The following is a 14,570-nucleotide window of genomic DNA, read 5'->3' as shown; positions in this document are numbered from 1 at the left end:
GAATGTATAATTGAGAAGTTATCTTGTACATGTAACGTTCCATGCATTTGTGGACGTAGTGCTTTAATACGGTTGTTGTTACAGTACTTTAAACATTTTACAGTTGTCCCCGACAAATTGACAGGAGCTCCGTGACACCTACGAATAATGCGCAACGGCCCAAAAATCTGTCCCCGGAGTGTTAAAAATGGTCTAAAGCAGGGGTGCCCAATCTTATCCGCAAAGGGCCGGTGTGTATGCAGGTTTTTGGGATAACCTTTAGGTCAGCTGTTCAAACCCAGGTGTGAGGACTCTTCAGCCAATCAGTCCTCTAATTAGTAATCTAATTAGGGAGTTGCAGTAGAAAACCTGCATACACAGCGGCCCTTTGCGGATAAGATTGGCCACCCCTGGTCTAAAGTCATTTTGCTATTCAGCAGAGGAACAAACAACAAGCGCGACAAATAAGAATTCTGCCTCTCTGTGTTTATGCAGTTACCCCTATTTTCAAAAAACCTGCATTTGGGTGGGCTGGGGTCTCAAAGCCAAACTCTGAGTGTGTGTAGACTGTAATAGATTAGCTCCGCCTCCAGGGTATCCCTGCCTCATAGGAGGGACTCCAAGCTCCACAAGCGGTTATGAAATGTTCGTGTATTAAAGTTGTAAATAATAAGTATTGTAACTTTGTGTAGCAGACTAGACAATGGCCTGCGTAGTAGGGGTTCTAAATATGTATCCCTATGTACAGAGAGAATACAGTAGGCTCTGGGTCCTTGTACCCCAACCAAATCGTCCTATACCCTGCCACATGCACTATCTAAGCAAGTCAGCTGAAGTTCCAGGATTTTCCTGCTGATGTCCCGGTGCAGACCTGGAGTGTGGTACAGATCAGAGTAGTGTGGTGTTCAGGGGCTTCCTTGTGTCTCCCCTACCGAAATACTGAAGAGCAGCAGGTGAGACGCCCCTACTACAGAGGAAAACCAACAAACAAACATAGAATGGATACCGTCTACAGAAGTAATATGAAATGAACTTGCTGGCAAAATTTAAATAATATATTGCTAAATATAGGTGTACAAAACCTATAGGCCACCAGGTTGACAGAAGTTATGTTTTTTTTTTTTAGATTTTCTTTGTGATAACTTGTATTCCATTCTTGTGATGAATGTACACTACTAGTGACTTATGGTACTTTATTGATACTGCTTTAGTAAGAGATGTAAGAGATCTTCAGCTCACAGACACAACTCACGGACATCTGGTATTAGATTTCAATGTAACTAAACTTGAAAGGTAAGATTTCTGGTTGGTATGTATTGGGATTCTTCTGGGTAGGCATTAAACAGTCATTCTGGTTTCGCTAGCTAGCATTCCAAGTAGTCACATTCCTAAACCTTCAGAAACTCCTTAAAATGCCACTGTGTATTAAGGACAGAAAGAATATAAAAGATTGTAAAACCCTTTCAGTAACCTGCATACACACCAGTAACTGTCCAAATCCTTCCTACATGGCCACTGAACACCCAGTTTGTGCATCAGTCTAGCATACATTCATCATAGATATCACAGCTCTGTGATTCTCGGACTTTTGTGAGTTTACTTCAAATACTCTGCAGATAAGTTACTGTCGCCCCAAGTGTGTGTATTTATGTGTGGGGTGGCAGGTCAACCTGGCAGTCTTGCTGATCCTTTCTGGGATAGAATCTCAGAGCTGCAATGGAGATGAGGTTACTGGAAATGAGTACCTCAGAGCCACATCCATCCATAAGACAGAAGGGGTGTAGCACGGACTAAACGCCGGTCTATTGCAGGCCGCATACACAGTTACAATGTGACAATTCAAAGCCCATCCCTGTAGGTGTAACGCAAGTTCTACCCACGGAGCCATTTGTGGAGCCCAAGGCTTCCATGTGTGGTTTTATATTTCTCTGCCATAACTTGGTACAGGACAGATATTTGCTGCTGTACACCTGCTCAAAACATCACTATTCAGAACAATTCATCATGAAAACACTTATCTGTTCTGAGCCTTTGGGTGCTATAATAAACAAAATGACTGATGGCAAGGACTCAGCTTGCCTTTAAAATTTTTATTAGGAGAGCACTTACCGGACATAAAATCCCTGTCTTAACTTGCCACTTGTATATAGCTATATAAATCAAAAACACACAGATTTATGGCTCATCAGTGAGTGTGCAGAGTGAAACCTACTCTTTTCCCATTTGAATATTTTCTGCAAGTGAATGACTCCCAGTACTAAATTCATCCTCAATATGAAAGGAGTGGAATCATTTTACGGTAAATCATTCAAACTGTGAACCACTGTGTGCTGTACTCATTTCTGAATGTCCATATGTGTCATAAAAAAAAATCTGTATTCTCAAAGCTTTGCATTTGCAAAGCTACTTGGCAGAGAATTGCATTTGCATTAAACAACAAAAGCTACTTGGCAGATGAGCATTGAAGGAAATGCCACAGGAGGAAGTGTAGCAATGCCACAACTAGCCACTAGGGTCTCTTCAAAAGCGAAATTTCATATTCTGAGCAAAAACACAGGATTGATCACCGTGAAAATGAGCTTGCAGCGAGCCCTTCAATAACCGAACAGGTTGTCAGACTGTGTGTTGCAAGAGGACAATGGGAACATGGCCATATGCCATTGTTTACAGCACAAATATTTAAGAGCCCTGGAGCCTCTTTTCCAGACCCACTCAATACTAGCAAAAAGCAGGACTTTGGCCATTTTACACTGAGACTTTATGGAGAAATTCCAAATTTTATAAATAAAAATGACTAAAGTGGGCCTGAATGTGTCTGAAGGTCACCAAGTTGAAGAAAGAAATTCAAGGGGAAATAAACAGATTTTCCTCAGACATCTTTACTCATGTTTTTGCAGAGGTCTGACATTTTAAACAGATTCTGAGCTGGACACTAAAAATGTATAGCAAATTAATTAAATAAGTACAAGTAAAATAAGCTTTTAGTTCTCAAATATGTGGGGGGGGGGGGGGAAACTCAGAATCCAACCAGGAGGACAGTATTTACCACACGCCATTTAAATTTCAAAATAGAACAATCTAAAGTCTAAGTTCTGGTCCATTTGAAGTCTTCATCCTACATTATTTCTTCTCATAGTAGAACCATTTGTCCACTGAAAACAGGGAAAAAAAGCACAGTTTAATTTTATAGCTTTATCATAAAAAGTACACTTAAATACAGATTGACACTAATATTTGTGTATTGTGTAATAAGTGAATGCAGAATATACTGCTTTAACAGCATTAAGGTTGTTACGACCCCCAGTCTAGGGTTGGGGATCACCAGAAAGGTGAGGGAGAGGGGAAGACGAGACAAGCGGGGAATAAGGGAACATAGGAAACAAGAGGGATCTTTTTTAATCTTATTTTTTCAGTGGGTTAATTTTAGATAAAAGACTTCACTACGCACCTGTTGATGGGATGGGATCTTCAGCACCCAAAGGACATGTCTAATAAATGTATAAAATATCAGAATTAAGACACTGAGCATAAAATAATCACTTTGCAGAGAGAAGTCAGGGAATTAAGTATGTTTTCTAAATTTCCTGTTTAACTGGACAACACAGCTGCTTTCAAACAGAGACAAACAGAGAAAGTTGATCTAAAGAAAAGAACCTCACCCTCAGAATAACAGCCTTGGCTTCATCTTCTGTACAGCAGCACGGACTGTCAGTATTGCAGGTGTTCATGCTGTGTTGGTGCAAGAAAGGTGGAGATCGATTTAATAGAAGAAAATCACATTACAGCAGTGAATGAAGTTTACCCACATCGAACTTAAAAAAGCATCCAGCATCTTTCATAATCACCCTCACCATCCAGCTAACAGTAATTGGTAAGTGGCCTGACTAAGAATACAGATTGCTAATCTCCACTGTTAAAAATCTAATGTTTTGATCACTTCAATAAAACAATGCAACTTATTACATTTGATTACTTTTCCAACAAATGTTTTAAACTAAAAGGAAAGCTGAAAAGTCTGGAAATATGCCAGAAGAAAGCATTTCTGCACAGTGAAAAGATGCAAAGCAATTTGTTTATTCTACATTTTACTGAAAAGAAAAGAATACAGTGGTACCTCAGTTCTCGAACTCATTAAAACTCAAATTACTTAAAAGTCGAACCAACTGGTTCGGAAAAAAAATTACCTAGTACTCCATCTGAATCTCACAAGTCAAACCATGAACGCCAACCTAAGATAACTTGTACGCACGGGGAAATGAGTCACGCGGCACGTCTCTCAGCGGAAATAAAGGGTAACACTTCAGTCTCAGCCTCGTATTCGCTGTGATAGCATCGTGCATGTTTACATAAGCTGAATACATATATTGACAGTAAAAATACTTTTAGACAATTATAGACAGTAACAGTAATTATTATTATATCAAATATATTTTAAAATAAAGATTTTATTAATTATTTTAATATTAATAATAAACCATTAATACATTTAATATAATAATATTGTAATGACGAGCGGGGACGGAATGAAAACAAAGGCGCAGACGTCAGGGTATCGGGGAATACGGGGTTTAATTACAGGTAAGGCAGGCAAAACGCAGATGGACAACACAATAACCGGATTGGGGAAACAAACGAGGATGAAATACAGAGGACTCATGACAACAACCAGAAACAGCTGATCACACGTGGTTAACGAGGGGGCGTGGCACACGGAAGAAGCGGACGATCGGAGCAGGACACTTTTTTTTCCACACATTGGATACATTTATTTCCTTACTTTACAAATTACTGTTTTGATAAATGTCCTTAGATGTGTTTAGTACAGTATATGCTGTTCTTGTTTTATCTGGTTCATTTTGTGTTTAAATGCTAAAACAAACATATTTAGGTGTAATTTTTTGGGTCCGGGAACCAATTAATTGGTTTTCCATTATTTCATATGGGGAAAATTCGATCAGAACCCGAACTTTTTAGGATTTGATCCGGAGTTCTGAACGGATTAAGTTCGAGTTTTGAGGTACCACTGTATTTGGATGCAATCACAATGTAATCACTAACATTCTGATTAGCAATTTACGTATTTTTCTTAGTAACTGTAACTCTACATTCATTTTGTAATTCCATTAAGTAACGCTACACAGTGGTTGTGTAACGAGTTACTCCCCAACACTGGTCATGTGGGAGCCGAGTTCACATCCAAACTCCAAACTCCCATTTCCCGAACAGCTAAAACTACGGTTCTCATGAGTAACCTGCTGCGACACTGTACAGATTCTGAGTGCAAGTATGGAGTGTAGAAGCCCTTTACAGTCTCTGCTAAGCCAACAGGGAACAGTGGAGTGTAGAGGCTGAGAAGCGCCGCCCTCCCCCCCCCCCATCAGACACCAACATCAGTACCCGAGCCTCAGAGGCGCAGTTGGGCAGCACAAAGGGAAATGAGGACGTCTCTCCTCACCATTTCAGTTCTCCCGTCTTTTGAGAGATGAGTGCCTTCCAGAAATCATGAGTGCTCTTTATTACCTCGATAGCAAAGTCCTACAAGGAGAACACGAGAGAGAGAGAGAGAGACACACACACACAGAGCAAATTTACTCAAAGCTGGGTTGTGCAAACAATTTCTTTGCAAATGAAAACTTCAGAGAGCCCATAACGGGGCAGATGAAGCATAAGACTGAAGACTGAGAACGTCCGGACGGGGTACCTTGTCTTTGAACTCTCCATTGAACGCAAACTGATTTTCAGGCTTTCCGTCTGGGATCTTGTACCGTTTGAACCAATCCACTGTGGCCTCCAGGTAGCCGGGCTTCAGTCTCCTGACGTCTTCAATACCTGGAAATAACGAGAGTAGAAGAGACGCGTCATACGCTGGGTCACCCGGCTGCAGGTCTGTGAATTACGGGAAAAGCTCATACTGTTGAAGTCTGCGGCGTCAGGGTCCTCGGTGTTGATCACGATCACTTTCCAGTCCGTCTCACCCTCATCGATCAGCGCCAAAGTACCCAGAACCTTCACCGTAATGACCTCTCCTCGTGAGCACACCTGAAGGGGGGGAGGGGATTAATCATCACTACCTTAGAAACATCCATGTCCAAAAACTGAAATATTACCAAACTGGAGCATATACTGACCTTGCTGCCAATGTCACATATGTCAATTGGGTCATTGTCACCACAGCAACCAGTGTCCTTATCCTTATGTCCTGGATCTTCCCATGTCTATAAAGGATGGGGGGGTATAATTATGTTTGATACCAACTACAAGACTGACTACAGAATACACTGGAACTGTGAGGTTGATCTCATAGTAGAAGCTGGTTACGGTCCTTGTTGATTTCTCTGCGTGTGAAAGTCATTCCTGATTTTGGTGATTATCTCTCAAAACAGGACTCAGCAGAAAGACACTTTTAGATTATCATTGAGGGGAGAAAAAAAAAAAATCAAGGAAGAATGGCCTGGCTTATCGTCTGTAGTATGGCTGGCCACTGAAGAATATAATCACTATGCACAGCCCACTGTACACAGAACCACCCTTGACAATGGCAGTGTTTCCTTATCCATAGTACTTTCACAATCCCAGATAGTTAGAACCTTAGTACCAGATTCTACATCAGTGTCACAACAGGCATGATTGTCAGCTGACACTAAATCAGTTATCGACAGCAAGCGGTAAGCTCTACAAGATCTCTTCTGCTCCAATATCAAATCCAAAATCTTGCTTCTCTCTTTCAAAGCTGTACATGACCTTGTACCCCTTTGCCTCTATTTTGGGTAACAGAGTCCTTTCAGTGCCCCCTTCAGGCTTCTCATATGGGTGGCAGGTCCTTCAGTGCCATTTCCAACAGTCTCTGGAATTCTCCTCAATGTCTCTGTGACTGGTCTGCTTTTGCTGCTTTTAAATATGACTTGGAGACCTTACTGTTTAAGGAACATTTGTCTTCTTCCTTAACTGCTTAGATGTTCATCTTTTTCTTCCCCCCCTTTCCTTTGTTCAGCGACTTTGGGTTTGTGAAAGGCGCTATATAAATGGGCCCTTTCTCACAGCAGGATTTTTTTTCTGGAATGAGAACCTTTTATCCAGAACCACGAACTTATGTCGTGTTCACACTGCAGGAACTTGGCCCGATTGTAGCTCTTTGGATGCAGCTAGAGCCCTTTTTAGTACCAAACACAATCTGGGGAGGTAACTTACGGCAATAGCTCGCTGACTGGTTGACCGCAAGTACTGTCGCTAACTGGAAGTTATATAATATTATATAATCAGTGGAGCAAAAATTAAGCACATTTTTTTTGCGTAAATTACACTTGAAGAAAATGAATACTTTTTTTACTTGCATCTCCCTGTTTTTGCATTGGAAAATTAGATCGGTAAGCAATATACTTTTGTCAAACATCACCAGTGCCAGCAGTGTAACTTGTCATTGCTTATTAGCGGAACAACGTTACATCCTTTTTATTCTACGAAACCAATCGATTGAACTGCCGGCCAGATTTAATTATGAAATTTAATCATGTTTTGGGTTGTACGAGTGAAATATAAACAAAAGCCTGTGTCCTGTTCTTCATCCTCCATTGTTTTGGGGTAGCAATGTGGTGTTGAATTACGCATTAAGTTATCCTACGAGCTTTTTCGCGTCTCTCATGCTAATTTAGCATGAAAGTCCCAGATCTGTTTGGTGTGAAAACAACACAGGAAAGTTGTCAGGAGCTTCAAAAGTCCCTCGAGACCAGGAACTTGTAACCAGGGACCAGGTTCCCGAACTACATTAGGAGTTTATACACTGAAATCATCTATTATAATTATTATTAACTGAGAAACTCCCCATTGCTTCTGAAAAAGCCCGATGCCCCACTGCCCTGCCAACGACAGCGACGTGCGTAACGTGGCCTCCTCCAGTGGACGGAGCCCCAGACTTTGGACTCTCGTTTTATGGGCCTGTCTTGTTCTGGGCGTCCGGGTGCCACGCCACGCTTCTGCGCGTCATCGGCTTCGGACAGGAATGTCATGCAGCACGTCATTTACGACAGCGGCAAGGGAAACCCTTAGGCTGAAATTACAAACCTAACAGACTAATGCTGGACATGGTCTCCTACTGGGACCATCAGCAGCTTGGTGCATTACACCTCCAGAAGATCACAAGCCTGCAAAATCTTAAGCCCTTTATTAATTACCATAAACAAAACCTCATAATAAACATTTTGTTGCATTTAGTTATAGAGAAGACTATAGACTGGATTAAATATAAAAAAATTAAAAAAAATAAAAATGGAAATACCCCAGTAAATTTAGGGGGGCACCATGCGGCTCAGTGGGCTAAGCCTCTGTGCCTGTAATCAGAAGGTCATTGGTTCAAGCCCGGCCTTGGCACATCTGCGGGTCCTTGAGCAAATCCCTTAAACCCCAGCTCCCTGGATGCTGTAACGGATGGCTGCCCTTCGTGGCCAGATTGCTCTCACCTACAGAGGGCAAGTTGAGGGAGTTGCTTGTAGACAGAAATTTGAACGCAAACCATAAAAATAAACTAACGCTCCTGATTTATTCTGCAAGCACCACATCATATAACATCCTGCTGCATGGAAACAATTCACCGACCTGAGGGATTGCACCGTAGTTCCAAATATAGCCCTTGTGCGGGAACACGTTAGCGACGTAGCGCAGCTTGTCCTTCTTCACATCTTGCTTGATTGGGTTTAGTGGGTCCTTAGTGGCGATCTGAAAAGCGAGGGAGCCATCAAATTATCCCAGGATAATCTATTGAGCAGCAGTCATTAGACAGAGGTAAGATTCCCCTAACTGCTATTAACCAAATTAAGGTTATACCTCCATCTTTGCATTTGTCCATCTGGGAACTTCAATGACAGCATGGAAGATGTTCTGAAAGTAGAAAAATAAATGTAAATAAGTATCCTAAATAATCCAAAAAAAATGAAGCACGACTTCTTAAGTAACCAACTCTTCTGAGGCATCCACCCACCCATCTTCCATAACCAGTTGTTCTATGCAGGGTAACAGGGGTCCAGAGCCTATCCCAGAAGCAACAGGCGGAACCCAATTGAAGTTCATCTTTCATTTAACTTGTTACTATTCACCTTCTTTCGGATTCCCTCAAAAACTGCAGTGTTAGGATTCTGGCAGAATAAATTTCCATGACTTTTCCAAAACTTTTCCAGTACCATAAGAAAATTTTCCAAAACCCACAAGTTTGTAAAACTAAAAGTAGATAGAACAATATTTGAATAAGTAAAAATAATTTTCGGTACAATAATAGCCAGTGTGCAAATTGTGTTCAATTATTAAGAAAATTTATCCCAATATTAAAATAATTACACGCACCTTGTGATTGGTAGAGGCAAACAGAGTCAAAAACATAAAAATAAATAAATAAAACAAAAATAGCGAGCAAAAAAACAGCGACCTCAAATACGCGAAATCTGCATGGTAAAAGTGCCGGAAACGGATGTTTACCAAGGTAGGTAACTATTGACTTCCGCTCGTACATTTCTGTTAGCGTGTTGTGGAATGAAGCGGGAAACAAAATTGAACAAGGCTAGTTTCCAAAACTTTTCCTCCCTACCCAAGAATTCCAAAACTTATCCAGGGCCTGGAAAAATTATTTCAAAATTCCAAAACTTTTCCAGGTTTTCCATGACCACAGGTACCCTGGATTTACCAATAATAACAACTGACTTTCATACACAATTAATCTTATCAACAGCACACGGTAAACTATCAAGCAACTCAAATACATGCATGACGAAGGGTGAGATGCACGAACACCAACTATATGTAAAACTAAAACTAGATTACCACATTCACCTCGGGCCAAAACCTTTATTTCACAGCTAGTACCATAATCCAAGATTGCTGTATGTTATTACATCATTAGGGAGTAACAGTATCATTACAATGGGCACTTAGTAATACAAACATTCCTTTACGATAACTCAAGTTATCAAGTAGTCAAATCAAGTGTAGTAAGAGACTGTAAATGCTGTGACACAAACTAAATTACTACACAAACTAAATTACAGAATTGTTAGTTCTGGTTAGTTTTTGAAAAGCTTAAAACACACACACACACACACACACACACACACACACACACACACACACACACACACACACACACACACACACACACACACACACACACACACTTGTAGACCATTCCACTGTGTTTGAGGTTCCCCTATTTTAACCAACCCGAAATAAAATAAACAGCAGGTGAACTATGAACCAGGTTTTAGTTCCCCCATGTTAACTAGAAACCAAGAACTAAAAATAGCCGGCAATCCAAATCCTTTAAAGAAGATTCCATTAACTAATTTGAAATCCTCTTTGAAGATTACTAGACCACACCTGCAAGAGGCAGACATATTTGATGTAGGGGTTGCAAAGACACCAAAAAAGACAAAAGTTACACTGAAATAATGAAATCAAAAACAGTTTTTATATATGGAACAAATGCTGGAAAAAGTCAGCTATTGTAAATCAGTGTTTCCCAACCCAGTCCTCAGGGACCCTCAGACAATCCAGGTTTTTGCTTCCTCCTAGCTCTCTGTCAGACAGTCCAGGTTTTTGCTCCCTCCCAGCTCTCTGTCAGACAGTCCACATTTTAGAGAGTTGAGAGGGAGCAAAAAACGAGGCCTGTCTGGGGGTGTCTGGGGACCCAGTTGGGAAACACTACACTAAACCACCATGTTACAAGACTTCCACTTACAGGCATGATAACCTTTGTGTTAATGTACTGCTCCTCTCTTAGACCCTGCAATAGGAACCAACTATTGCAGCATCCGTTGTTACGCCACAAGCCCAACCGACACAGTTCTTCAGTAAGACCTGGTGAGAACCACTAACATTCATACTACATGCATTGCTTACATGCATTAAATCCATTTCAATTAAACACATTCCATTCATTTTCGGCAATACCATGATGATTCTGAACACACGTTTTATGGTCCATAAACACCCAATAAAAAATGAACACAAGCGCAAACTGATGTCAAAAGAATTTAAAATAAAACAATGTTAATAAATCTACCCTATAAGGTCAGGATGCAACACAGACAGTGTTATTTAGGCAAGTTCAGTTTGAAATTGCGTATTTCCTGGATTTTAACCCTCATTTTTACCTAATTTTAGGTGCCTAAACAGTTTATTATCACATATTGTAAAGGTAATATAACAAATCAATTAAGAAGAAACATTATTTGCAATATTTTTTAAAAATCACTTGCATTCTATGTTGTTTCAGCTTATGCAGATAAACAACTGGTGAGACTGCGCTGAACCTTGGGTACAGACATCTGCCGTCTCCATAGTACAGGACCCAACCCCCCTCTTTGCGAACCAGAATGTTCAGAGGGCAATCTAATGTCCATCGAATTTATACACAAAGGTGACTTACTGTACAAATAATTACACCAACTTAATTCTATGTAGCAAAAAGAAAGTAACACTTAACAGCTGATCAACACACAGCAGTATCAGCTGAAGGGCTTAATAAAATAAAGAAAGTGCATAGGAAGCGACTGATTTAAGCCACATTCTCATTCATAGAAATCCCATCTCCTATAATAATGAAGATGGAACATTAACACTAACGAGAGCAAGATCTATCAGTGGCCTTGTTCACCTCAGTGATACTGCTCTGACGCAAGTCCACACCTGGTAATGTGCCAACGTCTCTTCAACCTTTAAAGCAGTGGTGGTTACCATCAAAGAGCATGCCCAAACAATAAAGCTTCAGACCACGGCATGACACCATGTATGTATGTCGGTATTTAATAAAGAAATTATTTATCAGGTTTGATTTGCCGTTATAGAAACTGTATTATTGCGCACATTGATAATTGAATAAACACATTTTATGGTCATACTTATATTCAGGTTATACATTTAGCTTTTGGATTCAAAACAAAAAAAATCGTTCTGCTTTTCGGTATGCTGGCACAGGAATGTAGATATACTAGGAATATGGCTGATTTAGTAACTGTATCAACAATGATTTTTACAAGTTAAGCAATTAAAATTCAAAGATTTTTGTAGGTTTGTTGCACATTTTAGATATGTGATATTTAACTAGTCAGTCAGCACCATAGACCCAAAGGCCACTATTACTGGAGTAGTATTATACATTTCTAAGTCCTGCAAATGTCACAAACGAGTTCCACGGCAAGTATCAAGTATTTATGCAGTTCAAAATGCAATAAAACTCGCTTGACTTCGTTGTTCAGGTACGAGGAAGGGCACGGTATGTTACCTTGGCTTCATCTGCATACATCGGTATATCGTGGAAGGGTGAGATGGGTTTCCCTTCTGCATTCTCTGCAGGCACACGATATGTAATCAGATAAGCATTTAAGGTGATTGTTTCCTTTTTCCGTGTAAGAAGCTATTTAAACACGCAAGAAGATCGATACCCTGCCACATGTTACAAGTGATTCAGCAGAAATAACGCTTTAGGTTGCATATCATCATGCAGTTTCTTTCATTGTACATTCTTTTCATTTTAAAGCATACTGGAACTGGCACCATGCAGTATCTAATAGAGAATTACTTTAATTGAAAAGGCGGCTGGTTAATATCTACCAGCACTTACGCTACTGCCGGGCTCGGGTTCACAACGTTACCACACCGGAGCGCTTCGTCACGCTACAGTCTAAATGCTAATGAATGGTAACGGGTGAACAAAAGTAATAGAAAACTGGTACTCACTGAAAAACACCCTAAAGTCCAGAGTGTTTGGCTTTCCTCTCTCTTCCGTAGTGTAACTCATGGTTATACAGCTCTTTAATGAGTCTCCAGATGCAATACTCCCGTCCAACGGTCCTCCTAACGCTGGGCGCACAGCCGTCACAGAGGGACCCGTAGGAGGGAAGCGCGTGCAACGCGCATGCGCGAATGAGCGAATGCGCAACCAATGGCAACGTGGCCATGATGCATTTCGGCGGCGTTTCTTGGAAATGGTCGATTTACTGCACGTGGTCATGTGTACTATCCGATGCGGCACATTCCACTGCATACAGTCTTGTTTCGATTTTTATTGTGACGATTTCTACCTATGTACACACTATATTCAGATTACAAACAAGAAATAAATCATTAAAAAAAATTGCCATCAACTTCAAATTCTTCGATTTTCTTTGTACGCAAAACTATAGTTTTCTCTTTTCGTTGTAGGAAAACCAATGTCTTATGTACTACTGAACATTAAATTAAGGTTTGGTACTTTGGTGGGCTTAGAATTCCTGAAATTTCTGTCAGTTATTCTTAGTTACAGATCCTTAATTTAATTTAAAAATTAGTAAGAAATTTACCAACCAAAAGGATACGTGAGTTGCACTTTAAAAATACCACTTGCATGTAGAACCCTGGCACCAATGGTCGCACCATGCTTATTTTCACATCATCCTTGTATTCTAGCAATGTGCATAACAACCTTAGTATATAGGAGTAAAAATATATACCTTTACTAAAAAAACATAGCAGCTTCCAGCAGATGGAACTGACTGGTCTAAGACACCTGCTTAAGACAGGAACCATATCGGGGCCATTGTCCTTCACCACGTACATCAAATGGTAACTGTTAAAAGTCTAACATACTTTTAATCAAAGTGTTCGGTTGTATATATGATTTTGTATTTGGTTAGTGGCTTTAAGATTTTATCAGCTCAGTATAACTTGACAGGGAATTAGCAAATGTGTCCTTTTTAGGCTGAAGTGGTTTTTGTGTCTTAGTGAAGTATTTCAGTCCATAGTAATTGTTCGTTAGAAAGGAATTATAACCTAGTGGGCAGCACTTTTACCTCCCACTTCCTGGGTCATGGGTTCAGGTCCCACCTATGTTCTTTCAGTAACGTGTACATTTCCTCCAGCTACTCTACTTTCTTTTGTAATCCAAAAAACATGTGAACCATTAAATTGACTAATATCTCTAAATTGCCCATAGTGTATGTTTGCCCTGCAGTGGTTGTATCCCATCCTGGGTGTTGCCCGCCTTGTGCCCAGCTGTACCTGGGATATGCTGATATGATTTTTTCTTTTTCATTAATGTGATCATCAAGCACACAGAAGAGCATTCCTGCATTATGGTTCTCAAACATTTCAAAACATTTATCAACTGAGTAAACAGTAGCCACTTCATGCACCAGTAGCAGAGTTGGTGTGTGTGTGTGGGGGATATACTGTAAAGGATCCTACATTTGGGAGTCAAGACTTCGTGGCGCAATGGCAGCGCATCTGACTCCAGATCAGAAGGTTGCGTGTTCAAATCACGTCGAGGTCAATGTGTTTTTAGTGGGGGGTGATGTGTAGCCCTTTGGTTTAAGCCTCTGTGCCTGTGATCAGTAGCTGGCAGAGTGATTTCCACAGTGGGCGCTGAGCAAGGCCCTTGACCGCCACTGATCCAGGAACAGGCTGACTCCACTCTCTCACATATACATCGTTTTGAAGGCGTCTGATTACACTGTAGATTCCTGCGCTGCTTTATATATAAGGCTTTTTTCTTGACTAATCCAGCTGATTATACTAATTGTGTTTTGCAATCAATATTTTAGTTCAGATGACCAGCCTTTGGACAGAGGAAGCAG

At 40.5% G+C, this 14,570-nt stretch overlaps 1 protein-coding gene and 1 non-coding gene across 2 annotated transcripts; one reads left to right on the top strand and one right to left on the bottom strand.

Moving 5' to 3' along the window:
* Positions 1-2,842: 2,842 nt before the first annotated feature.
* Positions 2,843-12,884, bottom strand: LOC111841906 (inorganic pyrophosphatase 1). The gene is made up of 11 exons (XM_023808041.2): positions 12,697-12,884; positions 12,242-12,306; positions 8,797-8,850; positions 8,569-8,688; positions 6,108-6,194; positions 5,892-6,018; positions 5,681-5,808; positions 5,435-5,514; positions 3,639-3,708; positions 3,428-3,467; positions 2,843-3,131 (listed from the first exon to the last, which is right to left on the bottom strand). The coding sequence occupies exons 1-11, from the start codon at positions 12,755-12,757 to the stop codon at positions 3,100-3,102; spliced, it is 864 nt and encodes a 287-aa protein (XP_023663809.2). The 5' UTR covers positions 12,758-12,884; the 3' UTR covers positions 2,843-3,099.
* Positions 12,885-14,194: 1,310 nt separating this feature from the next.
* On the top strand, positions 14,195-14,266 carry trnaw-cca (transfer RNA tryptophan (anticodon CCA)). Its single transcript has one exon. It is a non-coding gene; the product is annotated as a tRNA-Trp (tRNA).
* The last annotated feature ends 304 nt before the right edge of the window (positions 14,267-14,570 follow it).

The sequence above is a fragment of the Paramormyrops kingsleyae genome, chromosome 20, assembly GCF_048594095.1.
Source record: "Paramormyrops kingsleyae isolate MSU_618 chromosome 20, PKINGS_0.4, whole genome shotgun sequence".
NCBI classification, from domain to species: Eukaryota; Metazoa; Chordata; class Actinopteri; order Osteoglossiformes; family Mormyridae; genus Paramormyrops; species Paramormyrops kingsleyae.
This window is presented reverse-complemented; position numbering and strand designations above follow the sequence as displayed.

Excerpts from the sequence above, each read along its gene's own strand:
- LOC111841906 (XM_023808041.2), bottom strand. The coding sequence starts at position 12,757 with ATGAGTTACACTACGGAAGAGAGAGGAAAGCCAAACACTCTGGACTTT. Across the intron at positions 8,689-8,796 it reads GGACAAATGCAAAGATGGAG|ATCGCCACTAAGGACCCACT; the intron begins GTATAACCTTAA and ends CTCGCTTTTCAG. Across the intron at positions 5,515-5,680 it reads ATGGAGAGTTCAAAGACAAG|GACTTTGCTATCGAGGTAAT; the intron begins GTACCCCGTCCG and ends TTCTCCTTGTAG.